The sequence below is a fragment of the Geotrypetes seraphini genome, chromosome 10, assembly GCF_902459505.1.
Source record: "Geotrypetes seraphini chromosome 10, aGeoSer1.1, whole genome shotgun sequence".
Classification (NCBI taxonomy): Eukaryota; Metazoa; Chordata; class Amphibia; order Gymnophiona; family Dermophiidae; genus Geotrypetes; species Geotrypetes seraphini.
Window position 1 is genome coordinate 47,428,110 of NC_047093.1, and position 17,974 is coordinate 47,446,083.

At 42.7% G+C, this 17,974-nt stretch overlaps 1 protein-coding gene across 2 annotated transcripts in view; it reads left to right on the forward strand.

The window, feature by feature from the left end:
- The window catches only part of LOC117368283 (myosin-3), a 67,318-nt gene that overhangs the window by 22,050 nt on the left and 27,294 nt on the right, over positions 1-17,974 (forward strand). Inside the window, exons 14-23 of one of the 2 annotated variants that reach the window (XM_033961787.1) lie at positions 2,494-2,664; positions 3,816-4,122; positions 6,385-6,455; positions 8,058-8,145; positions 8,246-8,363; positions 9,188-9,311; positions 9,402-9,538; positions 15,264-15,519; positions 15,726-15,968; positions 16,676-16,852. In XM_033961787.1, the coding sequence (XP_033817678.1) occupies positions 2,494-2,664; positions 3,816-4,122; positions 6,385-6,455; positions 8,058-8,145; positions 8,246-8,363; positions 9,188-9,311; positions 9,402-9,538; positions 15,264-15,519; positions 15,726-15,968; positions 16,676-16,852 (1,692 nt within the window). The remainder of the gene's footprint in view (positions 1-2,493; positions 2,665-3,815; positions 4,123-6,384; positions 6,456-8,057; positions 8,146-8,245; positions 8,364-9,187; positions 9,312-9,401; positions 9,539-15,263; positions 15,520-15,725; positions 15,969-16,675; positions 16,853-17,974) is intronic. The other variant, XM_033961788.1, reaches the window with a different exon arrangement.

A 17,974-nucleotide genomic window follows, 5' to 3' on the forward strand; every position in this document is an offset into this window, starting at 1 on the left:
GCAGGTGTGCTATTTCTAGGTTTTCAGTTCTTGTGTTTCAAAGCATTTTGGGAATTTCTTTGAAGCAGAAATTGAAAAATCAGGATCACTTCTTCCTTATAACTTTCCAAGAGTAGTTTCCACATTCTGGCAAGTCACTCCCTGAAGAATTATTCTTAACTCAAGACTATCCCCACTTTATGAGCTTGGTTTTTCACCACAGGCCTTTAAAACATATGGCGACTGACTATCCATTTACTCCAGGTCTGAACTAGATTGCCACATATAGCTTGTGACAAAGATCGATTCCATGTACCTCATTCAATAATATATGTAGTTTGCTTTCAGTTTATCCCAATGACTTTATTCAACCCATCCTATCTATCTATGGGGCTCATTTTCAAAAGAGAAAAATGTCCCAAAAATGACATACAGTGGCATTTGGACGTTTTTTATGCGAAAACGTCCAAATCACTATTTTCAAAACCCATATTTTAGATGTCATCCTAGGCTGTTCATTTCCTGTTCGTCTAAATTCCAAGGGGGGCATATTGAAGGCATGTTTTGGGCAGGCTTAGGACTTGGACGTTTTGCAGTGAATCGAACATACAATATAACAGGGTATCTTTTAGACGTTTGGGGCTAGACCTGTTTATAAAATAAATAAGGGCCATAAAGGTGTCCAAACTGATCAGATGACCACTGGAGAGATGAAGGTATGACTCCCCTTTACTCTCCCCCTTCCCACCAACCAAAGATGTGAAAGAAACAGTACATTCCAGCCTGTATGACAGCTTCAGATGACATTTCAGCAGAACAGAGGGGCACTCTAGGGGGTACTGCAGTGAACGTCACATTAAAAAGTCCCAAGTACACATCTCACCATAACTCGCTTATGTTGTATGGTGAGCCCTCCAAAACCCACCCAAAACCTACTGTAGCTACATAAAGATGACACCTGTAGGCATAAAGACTACTGTTGTGGTATACAAGTGGGTACAATGAGCTTTGGGTGGGTTTTGGAGGGTTCCCCATACAATCTAAGTGGGTCATAGTGAGATGTGCACCTGGGACTTTTTAATGTAACGTTCACTGCAGTACCTCATAGAGTGCTCCTCTGCCCTGCTGAAATGTCTCTGTAGCCACTCTGCTAAAATGCTGGCTGCTCCTACATCCTATTTTTCTTTATGGATGCTTTATTTTCGAGAATGGTCCTAAAAGATAGACACACTAAGCTCAAAAACATCTTTTTAAAAAAAGGTAATTTTTAGAACAAAAAGTCAGACGTTTTTCAGATTTGAAAACGGTCATTTTCTCTATTGGAGTTTTGGACGTTTTTCCCTCAAACGTCCAAACTCAGACTTAGATGTCCTATCAAAAATGCCCCTCTATATATGTCTCAACTGCACTTGTCTCCTTGGTTGCCTGTTAAGGTGTTTCATTTGTACTGTAAGTATCATATACGAATGTTCTTCCATGCTGCCTATTATGAATCTAACGTTTGTATTTGACTGACATTTATCATATCTATGTGACTGTTCTACTGTCCTGTTTTGATGTGTATATTTCTGGATGTTCAACGGGTGACAGCCTGCTATTGCCTGCTGAATATTGGCTGATAGCTGGTTAACTGGTATTTAACCAGCCAGGCAGTGGCGTAATAAGGGGGGAGAAACGGGGGGAGCGGTCCACCCCGGGCGCCATCTTGCTCAGGGCACCAACACCCCTCTTCCTCTCTGCCCCCCTTCAAACTCCTCCCCCTGCTGCGAATGCCCCATACTTTCCCCTGTAGCTTTTAAGCTTTGGTGCAAGCAGCCACCAACTTTCTGCTCACGTTGGCTTCGGCACGCTCCCTGATGTCCCTTCTGGTACCCACGCCTAGGATGTGACGTCCAAGTCGGTGGCTGCTTGTGTCGATGTTAAAAAGGGAAGGGGTGCATGTGCGTGACAGTGATGGGTGGGGTAGAGGTGCCACGGCTCCGGACGTCACTCAACCTCGCTACGTCACTGCAGCCGGGAGCTGTTTCTGGCTGGCTAAGTATCTCTGAATATCGGAGGGGGGAGGGGGAATTCTAACTTGGACGTCCCTATTCTGAGTTGGATGTCCTTTGAAAATGCCGCTCTACAAGTTATGCGCATATCTTCAGAATCTGTGGCGGACATAAGTGCATATGCCCAAACACTTAGACATGTATTTATCTGGTTACTCTGTAAAGGAAAGTAGGGGCCCGATTCTGGAAATGGTGCCTGTCATGATATTGTAATATGTTGTTCCTTCTGCTGGGATTTAATTGCCATCTCCAAGTTTATAGTTTTTACGCTTAAATTTGGTCAATTTGCTGTTGTTATGCTATTAACACAACTGTAAGTTGTGTTGGGTGAATCTGTTCATAGAAGCAGTTAATAAATACCAATAAATCAGTATAATAAGTGAATAGAATCACTTACAACTCTATAGATTTATTCTTTGTAGTCAATGCCACTAAAAATACTAACTTGACATTCTCAATTCAGTACAACAGCTTTGAGCAGCTGTGCATCAACTTTACCAACGAGAAGCTGCAACAGTTCTTCAACCACCACATGTTCGTCCTGGAACAGGAGGAGTACAAGAAGGAAGGCATTGAATGGACTTTCATTGACTTCGGAATGGACTTGGCTGCCTGCATTGAGTTAATCGAGAAGGTAACGTCCCACAAGCACCTACAAGCAGCTCAGAAACATAGAAATAGAAGTGTTACTATTCAAAAGGAGTTAACCAGACAGGAGAGGCTCTTGCCTGATTAGACTCTGCTGAGCTGGCCAGTCGCCAATATTCTGCAGCATTTAACTAGCCATTCCCTAGCCGGCTAGGTTAGAGGCGGCCTGGGGGCAGAGCAGCAACTTAGCTGGTTAACTGGCTAGGTAACCACATAAAGTTAGGACAGCAAAATAGCTATCAAACTGCTGTCTTAATTTTATGCAGCGAGTTAACTGGGCATCGGTCTCAATACTGGCCGAGGTCTGGTTAATTTTCATGTCAGCAACTTACAAACTGAATATCGGATCCACAGAAAATGACAGCAGATAAAAAAAACATATGGACCATTAAGTTTGACCTGCTCCCTTAGAGATCCTACGGAAAGTCAGGACCTGTCAGGACCGACGATCGTTTCGTGGCAACGGCCACTGCTTCAGAGTTCACTGAGTCAGCTAGATGTTCATAGATAAATTATCCTAGAATACAAGAATGCTCCCATAAAAAACATGCAAGCATAAAACCAGTAACTGGTCCTGGCTTTTTGTTCTGATGTTTGCAGTGATTACTGAGAAACCTTGTTTCCTCTTATTTTTTCATTACAATTCTTAGTTTTTTTTCATGCATTAGTCTTTTCATAGCAGTAGAGTGTGGGATCACCTCTTCAGTTATCTGAGGGTTTTTCTTTCGCTTTAAAGACTTAATTGGCACAGCTGTTTTGGTGTATCTTTAAACGGAGAGTTTTTTGCTTTTTGGTTTTATATATACTCCCTTGCACATTTAGGGCTCCTTTTACTAAGGTGCGCTAGCGGTTTTAGCATGCGCTAAGCACGCGCTACAACGCTAACGCCTCCATAGAGCTTGCATTAGTATTTTTCATTTAGCGCGTGGTTAGCACGCGCTAAAAACGCTAGTGCACCTTAGTAAAAGGAGCCCTTAGAGTGCTCTACCCATGAAAAAAAATGTTTTAGACAATTACACTCATTGTGTGGTTGAAAAGATATTTAGAGGAATTTTGGATATCTTGAAGTGGCAGCCGTCCTGCTCAATATTTGCCTCTTTGTTTCCACTTCCTGATATTAATATATTGTGCATTCAGCCCCTAGGCATCTTCTCCATCCTGGAGGAGGAGTGTATGTTCCCCAAAGCCACAGACATGACCTTCAAGAACAAGCTGTATGACCAGCATCTGGGCAAATCCAACAACTTCCAGAAGCCCAAGCCTGTCAAGGGAAAACCTGAGGCTCACTTCTCACTGGTGCACTATGCTGGCACAGTGGACTACAACATTACTGGCTGGCTGGAGAAGAACAAGGATCCCTTGAATGAGACTGTTGTGGGCTTGTATCAGAAATCTTCAATGAAGCTGCTGGCAAGCCTTTATGCCACCTATGCTGGTGCTGATGGTAAGAGACTTACTTTAGGTCCCTAACGATCGAGTGCATACAACGAATAGATTTGCTCTTGTCCCCTTATTCTGTAAAGCGGGGCACCCAAATTTACACTTTGCATGCAAAGATGTGTGCACAATTTATAGCATAAGGTCAGTTGCGCACACAACCTAATTGAATAATTGTCGTTAAAAGCTAAATTATTGACTTGCATTGGTGGTAATTGACACCAATTAGCAGTTGCATGCACAACTGCTCATAGCTGCTGTTCTAGAAGTTGTGTGCACAGTTTCTATCACGCACAACTTCTAGAAGGTGTGGCTATGGGTGGGGCATGGGTGGGTCAGAAGGGTGCCTGTGAGTTATGCATGCAGATTATACTACTACTTCTATTTATCACTTCTACAGTGCTGAAAGGCGTACGCAGTACTATACATTTTGAAATTTAATAGACAGTCCCTGCTTGGAAGAGCTTACAGTCTAACTTGGAGAAACAGACATCGAAACATTGTTACCGCTTCTTTATATTGCATTTTCCCCCCATGATTTTACATGGGCCTCTTAACCTGTAAATTGCCTTGAACTTGTTCCACAAAAGAGCGATTAAGAAATCCTGATTAGATTAGATTAGACATATGGGTTGGGGATGCAGAATCCAAGGTGAGAGGAGTTAGGAGCTGAAAGCAATCTCGACAAGGTGGGCTTTGAATTTGGACTTGAACACTGCTAGAGACGGAGCCCGCCATAGGGATTTGGGCAGTTTGTTCCAGGCATATGGCACAGCAAGACAGAAGGGATGGAGCTTGGAGTTGGCAGTGGAGGAGAAGCGCACAGATAGGAGGGACCTACTGACTGAGCGGAGCTCATGGTGGGGGGGGGGGAACATAGGGGGAGGTAAGTGAAGAGAGATAATAAGGAGCTGCCAAGTGAATGCATTTGTAGGTCAGTAAGAGGAGTTTGAATTGCATTCGGAAGCAGGTGGGGAGCCAGTGAAGTGACTTTAGGAAAGGGGTAACGTGAGTACAGCAGCTTTCGCGGAATATGAGTCGTGCAGCTGAATTTTGAATGGATTGAAGGGGAGAAAAATGGCTGAGCATAAGACCTGAGAGTTGCAGTAGTCTAAGCACGAGGTGATGAGGATGTGGATAAGGTTATAGAATCCTAAGAGTTATCCATCTGCCAACAGTTAGGTGCAAGCACTTACATTATCCTTTGACACAGTGCAGGTGAAGTTTGTGTGCCTAAAGTTAGTTATGATATTGCGAACTTACAACAGTATTCTATAATGGCGGTTCTGTATGAACTGCTGTTATACTATTCGGCCCTGATGCTATAAAAGATGCCTCAAGTTATGCGTCTAGTTTGGTGCGCATAGCCATTCTAGGCACCTGTCTCAATTATTCAGTTAGGTTTAATCAGTACTGTTAATGGAGAATAACAAATAGTGATTTAAAAAATCAATTAATTAGATCAGTGTATCGCAAACTGTGTACTGTGGCGAAATTCCAGGTGTGCCACAAAAGAGATGAGTTGGTCACTGCCAGCAATGGCGCCAATGCCTCTCTTCCTCTCTAGTCCCTCTGGTGTTGGAGAGATTTCTAAAACCCAGCAGTTTGTTGGGTTTTTGGAAGGCCCCCTGAGCTCAGGGTTGCATCTACAGGGCCTCTGAGCAAGTGCGGACATTGACATGATGACATCATGCACATGTGTGTGACATCACTGGTCGACGTCCGTGCGTGCTCAGAAGCCCTGTAGACACGGCCCTGAGTTTAGTATGCCATTGGCAGAAAAAGTTTGCAAGACACTGAATTAGATTGTAGGTGCCTAATTTGGTAGGTGCCTACAATTTCCAGGTAGGCGCCTAGACCGAAGCACCTACCAGAAAGTGGCCGTGGTTAAGGGCAGATCTTGGGCGTGTTTTGCATTTAGGCTCATAAATTGGACTTAGGTGCCGGTATTTAGGTCAGGAAAACCCTGGCATAAATAGGGGAAGCCTAAGGTTATGAGGCCTACCTGCACCTAAGACCAATTTGGGCACTGCTAAATTCTATAAACAGCTCCTAACTCAATTCTATAAACAGCTCCTATCTCAAGATTGACAGTCGCCATTGCACTGCATGGCTCGGCGCCTATGTTTTAGGCATCATTTATAGAATCGGGGCCTTCGAGCTTAGCACAAATCTTCACTACACCTAAATTATGGTGCTCTTTCTTGAATCTGCTCCTCGATCTTTAATTCAGCAACTTAGACGTACTGTATGTTATCCTGTGTTCCAGCAGAAACCGGTGGCAAAAAGGGAGGCAAGAAAAAGGGGTCTTCTTTCCAGACTGTCTCTGCCCTCTTCAGGGTAAGTTTTTCAGACATGATTTTTAGGCAGGTGGAGACATCATCATGCATTATTTTCTCCCAGATATAGCATCAGTCCCCAGTGATAATACTTACATTGTAATGGACAGTATTCTATAACATACATGTATTTCACATTTAAATGAGTTATTCGAGGCCCCTATTCTTCTAGTGATACTATAGTAACACCTAGGGTTAACAGCCATCCGGATTTTTTTTTTTTTTAATTTTAGTTTTCTATACCATTCTCCCAGGGAAGCTCAGAACGGTTTACATGCATTTATTCAGGTACTCAAGCAGATTTTCATTCTCTGTCCCAGTGGGCTCACAATCTATCTAACGTACCTGGGGCAATGGGGGGATTAAGTGACTTGCCCAGGGTCACAAGGAGCAGCGTAGGTTTGAACCCACAACCTCAGGGTGCTGAGGCTGTAGCTTTAACCACTGCGCCACACTCTGTAGCTTTAACCATTGCGCCACACTCTCCCTTGGACGTATCCTCTTTTTGAGGACATGTCTGAGGGTCCAGACAGCCTTTCAAAACCCGGCACTTTGTCCGAGTTTTGAAAAGCCTCCTCTCAATCATGTCGGGCAGGAGACATCACGCGCACGTGCACACGCCTCCTGCCCAACCAAAGCAGGCAGTGGAGGGCGGAGCTAGGGCGGGACTGGGGCAGAGATGGGCGGGCCTTTGTGCTGGTCTAGGGTGTCCGGATTTTACGATCGTAAAATCTGGCAACCCTAGTAACACCATCTCAAGACTTCATGAAAAATTGGCAATGAACAATTGTGAAATGATCATATATATCCAATTAAATACATTTAGCAATTAAAAAGCACATATCTGTCAAAAAATCAAAAAGATGAATTGCTTGCCTTTCAAAATCCATGTTGAAGGCAAGCGGGCATTCAAATACAACAGGTATTTTTCTGCCCTAGACAGTTTACAATCTAAGGGCAAAATTTACTAACCTGTGGTAATGGGGCCTGTTTACTAATAATATGGAGTGGCCTAGTGGTTAGCACTGCTGCCTCAGTACTCTGATGCTGTGAGTTTGATCCCAGCCTGCTCCTTGTGACTCTAGGCAAGTCACTTAATCTCTCCATTGCCCAAGGTATAGAACAAGGCTGTCAGTGGGTCTTTGGCTACAGGGTTGCTCCTTGAAACAGCGTCTCAGCGAAACGTGGATCTATGTCGGAGCCCAGTTCAGCTGTACAACTAAAGATAAGTTTCATGCTTCATTAGCAGTTGAATTTATGTATAAAACTGAATTGAAATTAAGAGAAAAATATTTATCTGGAGGAAGGAGGAAAATCGATGAGGAGGCTAGCTTTGTTAAACCTGAAACCTAAATGAAATATACTGGTTCAGGTGTAGCCGCTGAGGTTTATCCTCTCTTCAAAATTTACGAGTATTGAATGATGTTATCATAGTCTACTAAAGAGATACTGGAGAAATGACAACTATATTGTTTGAAATTGGAACTAAAATGCTGATGTGAAGTTATTATAGGATATATACTATTTTTACAGCAGACCATGCTGAAAGCATTTTGGAAATGTTTGTTTATGAATGACCAACTGTGGGATATCTGTTCTATAGGAAAACCTTAATAAACTGATGTCCAATTTGAGGACAACTCATCCACACTTTGTGCGTTGTATAATTCCCAATGAAACAAAAACACCAGGTAATTCAGCAGACTCCTCTTTATAACTCTCATAGCTGAGTTTCCGTCCTGTCCCGCTTTTTTCTCCTCTCTGATGTTTTTTTCGTGCTGTATGTTATAGGGACCATGGAGCACCACCTTGTGCTACACCAGTTGAGATGTAATGGTGTCTTAGAAGGCATTAGAATCTGTAGGAAGGGCTTTCCCAACAGAATCTTATACGGAGACTTTAAGCAAAGGTAAGGTACATAACCAGAATCTGTTTCTTGTCTCTATAAACGTACCATGGAAGGAATAAGAGAAAAATTCCTGTGTTCTGAGTTTCACAGTGCACTATTGCTGGCACTCTTGAAAACGTACTGCTCTTATAGTTTATGGGGTAAACTTATGTGGGTAAAATATGACCATATTTTAAGTATATTTTATTGTTTCATTCTAATTTAATCTAATGTGTATTATATTTTACTTTGTGTATTGTGTTGCATGGTTTTTGGTCTAGCATGGAGATTTAGAAATCTAACAAATAGCTAAGGGGTCCTTCTAGAAAAGTTAACTTGAAAGAACAGGCCATTTTACCTGTTTTTGTATGCAAAACTCTGTAAATACAGTAGTGGGCTAACAACTCTGGTTGGTCTCTAGCAAAGATTATACGAGTATACAAAAACCTCAGTTTCACTCAGTGGCGTGCGGACAGGGTCTTCAGGGGATTCATCCCACCCCCTAAAGGCCCTGAGAGCACTGCTCTGAATTTGATTGGTTAAGCAGACAACATGCAGATGCTGTTCAGTCAATCAAATTCAGATCAGTACTGTCAGGGCCTTCAGAGGGTTTGGAGAATCCCCAGCCCAAGAGCCCTGCTTTCTTTCTTTTTTTTTTTTTTTCGTTTAATTTTTGTTTGATGCAGTTTGACTGGTTGAGCAGGCTGCCTACTCAACAAATCAAACTGCAAAAAGTAAACAAAAAATAAAAAGCAGAGCTGTCGAGATGGGGATTCAGTGGCCCTCACCACACGCCACTGATTTCACTAAATTTGGGGATGTTGTTTCTGTGTTTTCCTGGACAGATACCGGATTTTGAATGCCAGTGCTATTCCAGAGGGACAATTTATTGACAGCAAGAAAGCTTGTGAGAAGCTGCTAGGAAGCATTGATATCGATCATACTCAGTACAAGTTTGGACACACCAAGGTAAATTACTGGCTCTGCTGTAGTGATGGGATAGAAAGTGCTGTAGGAGGTGATATAGATATAAAGAATTGTGTTGTCTTGTGATCACAGGTTTTCTTTAAAGCGGGATTACTGGGTACCCTGGAAGAGATGCGAGATGATAGGTTGGCACATCTCATCACTCGCACACAAGCCATCTGCAGAGGATTTCTGATGAGAGTTGAATTCAAAAAAATGATGGAGAGAAGGTATTATTATTGACCATCCTACCACAAACTTCATCAGCCCTGTTTCCTGATAAGACAAGTATGAATGTATCCAGACTGTTAAACTCTGGATTGACTCTTCAATCTCTCTCTCTCTCTCTCCCTCCCTCCAACATCTCCAAATCTTCACCCTTCATGTTCTCTCCTCTTTTTTCCCCCTTAATTCTGTACATAATCTTCACATTCCCCATTTTCATGCTATTTTCTGTCCCTTTCTGTCTCTCATCTGTGTTATGGCCTATCCTACTACTATCCTTCTCACCTTTTGCTGTTTGTTTTCCTTTCCTCTTTGTGGTCCATTTTCTCTTATTTCTTCCCCTTCGGCTTTGTTTACTCTCCCTTCTTTCTCTTCTCTCTATAATTTTCACCTCAATAGGCCAAGGCCCTGTAAAAAGGTTGCTGATTGACCAGAAGGCAGGGAGAAACAGAATATCTCACCTCAGAAGAAACAGTGACAGTAAAGGCTATGAGAGATTTTGCCAGGGGGTATGCCCCCTGCCCCAGTAGTAGATGTCTGAGGGAGAGATGAGATGTAATACTAGTTCTTTGCTCTAAAACATTGCTATTGCGTCTACAACTAGTTCAAAATGCAGCAGTAAAACTTATGGACATTGGAACATCTAAAGCCCTACTATATGAAACTACATTGGCTGCTCATAACTGCAAGGATCAAGTTTAAATTAGGAATCACTGCCTTTAAGATCCTGACAGGGAATGCCTACGACTACTTAACAGAGTTGACCACCCTACTCCAGAGTGCCTCCAACAGATATTCTAGCAGAAAATTTTTTCACTTAAAATTCCCAGCATGTAACAATATAAAGTCTACCAGGCAAATGACTTTATCCACCCAATATCAATTAGCATAATGCTAGAACCAACTACCATTTACACTATGATCTTGTGACCAATATCTCAGGTTCAGAAAACTTTTTAAAAGCATTTCTGTACCAGGTCTGGGCACCAACCCAGGAAGTAACAGAAATGGTAATTGTAAAAGCCCATTTCTAAACTGTCTAATGCAACTCCTGGGACATAACGATTAGAGAATAACATGATGACAAAATTCATCACCGTTCCCGTCTCCGCAGATAACCGCGGGAAACCATCTTTAAAGAGAGAGGGAAGAATCAGAGTATGAATGGCCACAACCACTGACCCACAAGCTTTGCTTTGAAGAATGCTGGTGTAGAAGGACCAAGGTTGAAATAGACACTAGAAAATTACATGGGATTATTTCCCGCGGTTATCCACGGGGACGGTAACGGTAACTAATTTTGTCACCGTGTCATTCTCTAATAACGATGAGCTACTTATAACTATGTATTGTAACTATGATCTAACTGTATTAATAACTGTATTGATCTATCCGTACCAGTAACTCTATTGAATGTCCATGTCAAACTGTCCATTGGAACTTCCTGGGTAACTGACCCAACCGACTATAATATAATGTGACCTTGAACTGAATAGGTAAAGGCAGTATAGAAAACCTTGCTTAACATAACATAGCATATAATGCCTGTATAACATAACATAGCATAACATTACAAAGTCATGGTATACAAGGCAATGTCCTATTGTGGATTGGGAACCAGTTAAAAGATAGAAAACAAAAAGTAGAATTAAATAGTCAATTTCTCAAACAAGAAGGAATTTGTTGTGTGCACAGTCCTTTCTAACATATGTATAAATGATTTCTGTGAAATGGAAAGAATGAGAGAGATGATCAGATTTGCAAATGATACAAAATTATTCAAATGTGCTAAATGGCATGTGAATTGTGAGAAACCGCAAAAGGACCTTGTGAAATTGGGAGACCGGACATTGAAATGTCAACAAAATTGAATGTGGACACGTGCAAAGTGTGGCACATAGGGAAGAGCAGGCCAAACAATAGCTAGATCAGTGTTTCTCAACTCGGTCCTGGAGTACCCCCTTGCCAGTCAGGTTTTCAGGATATCCACATTGAATTTGCATAAACTTGATTTGCATACACTGCCTCCATTATATGCAAATTTCTTTCATGCATATTCATTGTGGATATCTTAAAAACCTGACTGGCAAGGGGGCACTCTAGGACCGAGTCGAGAAACACTGAACTAGATGACAATAGATTCTAAATTAGTGGCCAGATTCCATAAATAGCATCAAAATATTTAGCACTGATAAAATTTGGTGCTCAGTGATTCAATAAAGGGCACTTCAGGATGAATACTCTATATAATAGTGTTGAACACACACTCTGATGATCAGCTTTGGACACAAGGATTTACGCTAGCTGAAACCTGGTGTAAATCATAGTACGCAGATTGGGGACAAATCCCAACTATTCTGTAACACTGTGAATGCCCCTGACCTGCCCAAGCTCCTCTCATGGGCACACCTCACTTTAAGCTGCGCACAATCCAATTTACAGAATAGTATATAGCGAGATTGGCACCCAAATTATAATTAGCGCCAATTAAGCACTGGCTAGCTCCAATAATGGAGACCATTGGCTAATTATTTTGGGTGTCGATCTAGGGTCTGCACCCAATTTTGGATGCTCTATTTGGGCAACTTTTATAGAATCTGGGGGTAGGGTATGGGCTTCATGATGAACAATGCAATAAAATTTTCTGCTCAGAGGGCAGCAGTGGTCAAAAACAGAAGCAGAAAGTTAGGAATTCATTGGAAAGGAACAGGAAATAAAACAACAAATATCATAATATCTCTGTACTAGTTTTTAAGCCCGTTACATTAACGGGTGCTAGAATAGATGTGTGTGTGTGTCTTTCTTTCTTTCTCTCTCTCCTTGGCCACTTTCTGTCTGTCTGTCTTTCTTTCTTTCTGTCTCTCTCTTTTTCCTCGGCTGTCCACCACAACCCCTTGCCTGTTCCCCCTGTCCAGCAGTAGCCCTTCTCCCTTTCTTTTACCACCCCGTGCCCAGCAGCACCCCTTCTCTGCTCCCCCTATCCAGCAGCAGCCCTTCTCCCTTCGTTTTACCTCCCCCACTGTCCAGCAGCACCTCTTCCCTGCTCCCCCTGTCCAGCAGTGGGCCTTCTCCCTTCATTTTAACCCTCCCCCCCATCCAGCAGCACCTCTTCCCTGCTCCCCCTGTCCAGCAGTAGGCCTTCTCCTTTACCTGCTCCCCCTGTCCAGCATCCGCTAGCCCGGGCAGCCTCGGGGCTTTTGCTAGGCTGGCCCACCTCGCATTATCAAAGTGAGCAAGCCTAGCAAAAGCCCCTCGGCTGCTGTGTTTGCTGGTCCGGGGATGAGAAGAGGCATCCTGGCAGCGCAGGATTCAAACTGCCACCACCGCTCAAATCACTGCACATGCCACAAGCCGCCCCATGTGCCTGAAATCGAACACGGCGTTGTAAGTGCGCATGTGCACTTAGGGTTTTATTATAGAGGATTGCTCCATTGTGTGACTGCACCTTGAGTATTTTGTGCAGTTCTGGTCATTGTATGTCACAGAGAAGAGCAACCAAAATGATAAAGAGAATGGAATGACTCTTGTATGAGGAAAGGCTTAGGGGTCCTTTTACTAAGGCACGCTAAAAATTAGCACACGCTGAATGCTAATGTGTGCTAACGCGTCCATTATATCCTATGTATGCGTTGCCACGTATTATTAGCATGTAGCACGTGCTAATATTTAGCACATGCTAAGACGTACTTGCACGCCTTAGTAAAAGGACCCCTTAATTTAAAGAAGGGAAAGTTGAGGGGAGATTTGATACAGGCCTGAAATAAGTAGAACAGGTAAATGCAAATCTGTTTATTCTTTCCAAAAGTACAAAGATTAGGGGACATGCCATGATGTTATTACTGTAAGTAAAATTCCCCCAAGCACACAATTCAATACTTCCCTGGACTACTCAGGGCTCAATACTGCTTTCATAGCCCTAAGCTTTACATGCCAATTCTTCATCAGTCCTTATAATTCTATATTTCATTATATTATTTTACTAACTTTAACTCAGAAGAGAGTATAAATCATTTAACTTAGCTTAAAAGCCGCATGTATAATTGATTGTCCACTCAGCCAAGGATCTTGGTCTGGGGAACAGTTAGAGTTAGATGGTGGCAACGGCATATTTAAAGGGGTGTGTTCTTGAAGAAGTACTTTAGCGAAACCTGTTGAACATAACAACCCCTGGCCCTATATCTAGAACATACGCAATACTCAAGGTGCTGTTGATATAGAGGCATTATGACATCCATTGTTTTATTTTCCATTCCTCGCCTAATAATTCCTATCATTCTAGTTGCTTTTGTGTGTACCTATATTTAGGATTATTTTTCCCTCTGTGTATCATTTTGCGTCTGTGCTCATTACATTTCATCTGCCTTTGGAGGCCCAGACTTCTAATCTGGCAAGGTTCTCCTGCAGTTTCTTATAATCCACCTATGAACGATTTGACTAATTTTATGCCATCTGCAAATTTGTTCACTTCACTTAGTCCTATTTCCAAATTATTGACTAATTTGCTACACAGCATTGGTCCCTTGGACACTCCACTATTTATCTTTCTCTGTTGAGAAAACAGCTCATTTAGGGGTCCTTTTACTAAGGCGTGCTAGCCGTTATAGCGTATGCTAACGTGTCCATTATATTCTATGGATGCGTAAGCATTTGGCGTGCGCTAAAATGGCTAGCGTGCCTTAGTATAAGGACCCCTTAGTTGTACTCTTTGTTTTGCATCTTTTAACCAACTTACAGTTCAGAAAGGGACATTATTTTTATTTTCCCCTGAAGTCTTTTATGGAGGACTTTGTCAAATACTTTCAGAAAATCCAGATAACATTATAACATGGCTCATCTTCATTCCGGCATTTTTAAAAATACTTTTGTAAATAACTAACAAATTAGTTTGGGAAGACGTTCCTCTGATAAATCTATGCTGCTTCTTAAGTCTATGTTGCTTCTTACTTATGTCTGTCCATAAGGTCAATGCTGAAAGTTTTTAGAATTGTCCTGGACAGAGATGAGATTATGGTTCTGGCAGTTGAAATGGGGATAAGATTTAGAAAATAAAGATCCTTAAGACTCCCCTCTTTTCTCAAAACAAAATGCAGACTCTCCAAACCCTCAGGTCCTAGCGTTGAATTAAAGATATTCTTTCTGCGGTTGATAGTAAAGAATGATTTCACCAGGCAGAAGCAGCTCCAGTCTCGTTAAATCATGGTGCGTGTTGCTGAAAATCCGGCATGACTGCATAACACTAGCCAGAAAGTGCCGGGGCAGTCTGGGAATGGAGTCAGGGAAAAGTTCGGAGCTATGTGGACCCTGATATTCAGTGCTAATGCCTATGTTGCTAATAGGGCATATAGAAACACACAAAGGCAGTCCTAAGTATGCCCATTTACTGTGAGGGTATGGCACTTAATATCGGCCATACATAAATTTCAGGCATTGCAAAAGACCTGAATATTCCGTGCAATTCCCAGATGCTGAATATCTGTGCCTAAATTAGCCAGCAGTAGTCAGTGTTTAAAGAAATACTGGCCACTACTGGTTGAATATAAACTGGTCATTATTTAAATGCCAGGGCCAGAGTTAGACATGCTGGAGATTGGAGCAGAAATCTGGGAGGGGGCCTCAGTGCTCACTCGCAGGCTGTGCCTTTTTCAGTTTTGGCCAAGCTTGGGGCCTCCCTGTGGCCCAGTTAGACCCCCCCTAATTTCAAATGCAATGCTATTGTTTCCCTCTCCTCAGGGAAGCAATCTTCTGCCTTCAGTACAACATCCGCTCCTTCATGAATGTCAAACACTGGCCATGGATGAAGCTGTACTTCAAGATTAAGCCTCTGCTGAAGAGTGCAGAATCTGAGAAGGAAATGCAGAACATGAAAGAGGAGTTTGAAAAATTAAAAGAGAATTTTGAAAAATCAGAAGCAAAGAGGAAGGAGCTGGAGGAAAAAATGGTGGCTGTCCTGCAAGAGAAGAATGACCTCCAACTCCAAGTGCAGTCTGTACGTAGCTATCCTCAATATTATTGCTAATACGGGCAGGTATTTTGTACTAGTTGCCACATTTGCAAGTTGTTTCCTCATTAATAACAGACTGAAAGAATATAATCATTTGTAACCAAACAATTTATACTATAATATATATATCAATTACTCGATAGCAACAATAATAATAGGGGGGAAATAAAACCCTTCCATTTTCTTAACAGGAAACTGAAAATCTGGCAGATGCTGAGGAAAGATGTGACCAGCTGATTAAAGCTAAAATCCAGCTTGAGGCAAAGATTAAGGAACTGAACGAGAGGTTGGAAGATGAAGAAGAATCTAATGCTGAACTGACAGCCAGGAAAAGGAAACTGGAGGATGAGTGCTCTGAGCTGAAGAAAGACATTGATGATCTTGAGCTGACATTGGCTAAGGTGGAGAAGGAGAAACATGCTACAGAAAACAAGGTACAGCATATATTTCCATACACTTGGTTGACTTGCTCCAGGTGCAGTGCTTCCTAGAGTAATACAAAGTTCAAAGGCAATGTTAGGAAATTCTACTTTACGGAGAGGGTGGTGGATGCCTGGAATGCGCTCCCGAGAGAGGTGGTGGAGAGTAAAACTGTGACTGAGTTCAAAGAAGCATGGGATGAACACAGAGGATTTAGAATCAGAAAATAATATTAAATATTGAACTAAGGCCAGTACTGGGCAGACTTGCATGGTCTGTGTCTGTATATGGCCGTTTGGTGGAGGATGGGCTGGGGAGGGTGTAGATGGGCTAGAGTAAGTCTTAACAGAGATTTCGGCAGTTGGAACCCAAGCACAGTATAGGGTAAAGCTTTGGATTCTTGCCCAGAAATAGCTAAGAAGAAAAAATAAAAAAATTTAAATTGAATCAGGTTGGGCAGACTGGATGGACCATTCGGGTCTTTATCTGCCGTCATCTACTATGCTACTATGTTACTGATGGTAAATGTGCCTGTTTCGTTATTTCTTCCCCTTCAATGCTCATCATTCCAGTTTCCACTATTTTCTGTAACAGGCCAAGTACAGCAACACCCACTTTGATTTGAGAAAGCAAGGGGGATAGTCATATAACCTAATTTTAACTGACACAATTTACGATAGGATTAATCATTGCTTGTATCTATATTGATATTTTTATTTAGGTGAAAAATCTAACTGAGGAAATGGCAGTTCTGGATGAAACAATTGCAAAACTGACCAAAGAGAAGAAAGCACTGCAGGAGGCTCATCAACAGGCCCTGGATGACCTGCAGGCAGAGGAGGATAAAGTCAACACCCTGACAAAGGCCAAAGTCAAGCTGGAGCAGCAAGTGGACGATGTAAGCGCTTTTTTGGGTGGATGTAGTCTGTCTGCAATAAGCAGTTTTGACAGATTTTATGATTATAAAATCCAGACATCATGACCCGCCCCCAGGCCTGGTCATCTCTTTCCCAGTCCCACCACCATAAGAACATAAGAAGTTGCCCCCACTGAGTCAGACCAGAGGTCCATCTTGCTCAGCGGTCCGCTCCCGCGGCGGATCATCAGGCCTAGTGCCTGAACAGTGGTCCCTGATTAATTTTGTAACTTATCTCTAATCCCATCCCTATAATCTACCTCTACTCTTATCTGTACCCCTCAATCCCTTTGTCTTCCAAGTACCTATCCAAAGCTTCTTTGAACCCCCGCCTGCTTTGATCAGACAGGAAGCAATCCACACATGCGCGGATTGCCTCCTGCCTGATGCGATTGAGAGGAGGCTTTTCAAACCCTGGACAAAGTGCCGGGTCTTGAAAAGCCATCCGGATCCCCGGACATGTCCACAAAAGGAGGACATGTCCGGGACAATCCAGACGTATGGTAACCCTAGCAACAAGGATTCTCTCTCCTGGGTTCTCAAGTGAGACTCAGGCCCAGGGAACTAGTGATAAAGGGTTCCAAAATCCTAGTTCAGTCTGCCTTCAGACTCCTACAGGGATAGATACCAGACTGAGATTTTGGTGTACTTTATCACCAGCACCCTGAGCCAGCGTCGCATCTGGTCTAGCAGTAGTGGGGAGAGGGACTTGAGAAAGAGGGGGTGTTACTCGATTACAGATGAGGAGGGAGGGAGGGACAGAGCAGAGGCACAGATATCAGATCGCAGGGGGGGGGAGGGACTCCAATGAAAAAGTGTGTTCAGGCACCACGGTCTCTTGAGCGAGCCCTGCAGGGCTCAGAGTGCTCTATCAGCAGTGCAATCCCTGTACTTAGGGTATCGGGGATCAGGACACCCAGTCTCTCTGCATAGCAGTACAGCTTTTATGCCTTGGAACAAAGGGCTTGAGATATAAAATCCAGAATACAATTTTTCTACCCCAGCATCCAAGATTAGAGATAGGCAGCCAGAAAATGTTTTGTGGTTTTTTTTTTCCGGGTTTTGAATGGTGTTTACACAGACTGGAAAAAAAAGATTTATGAG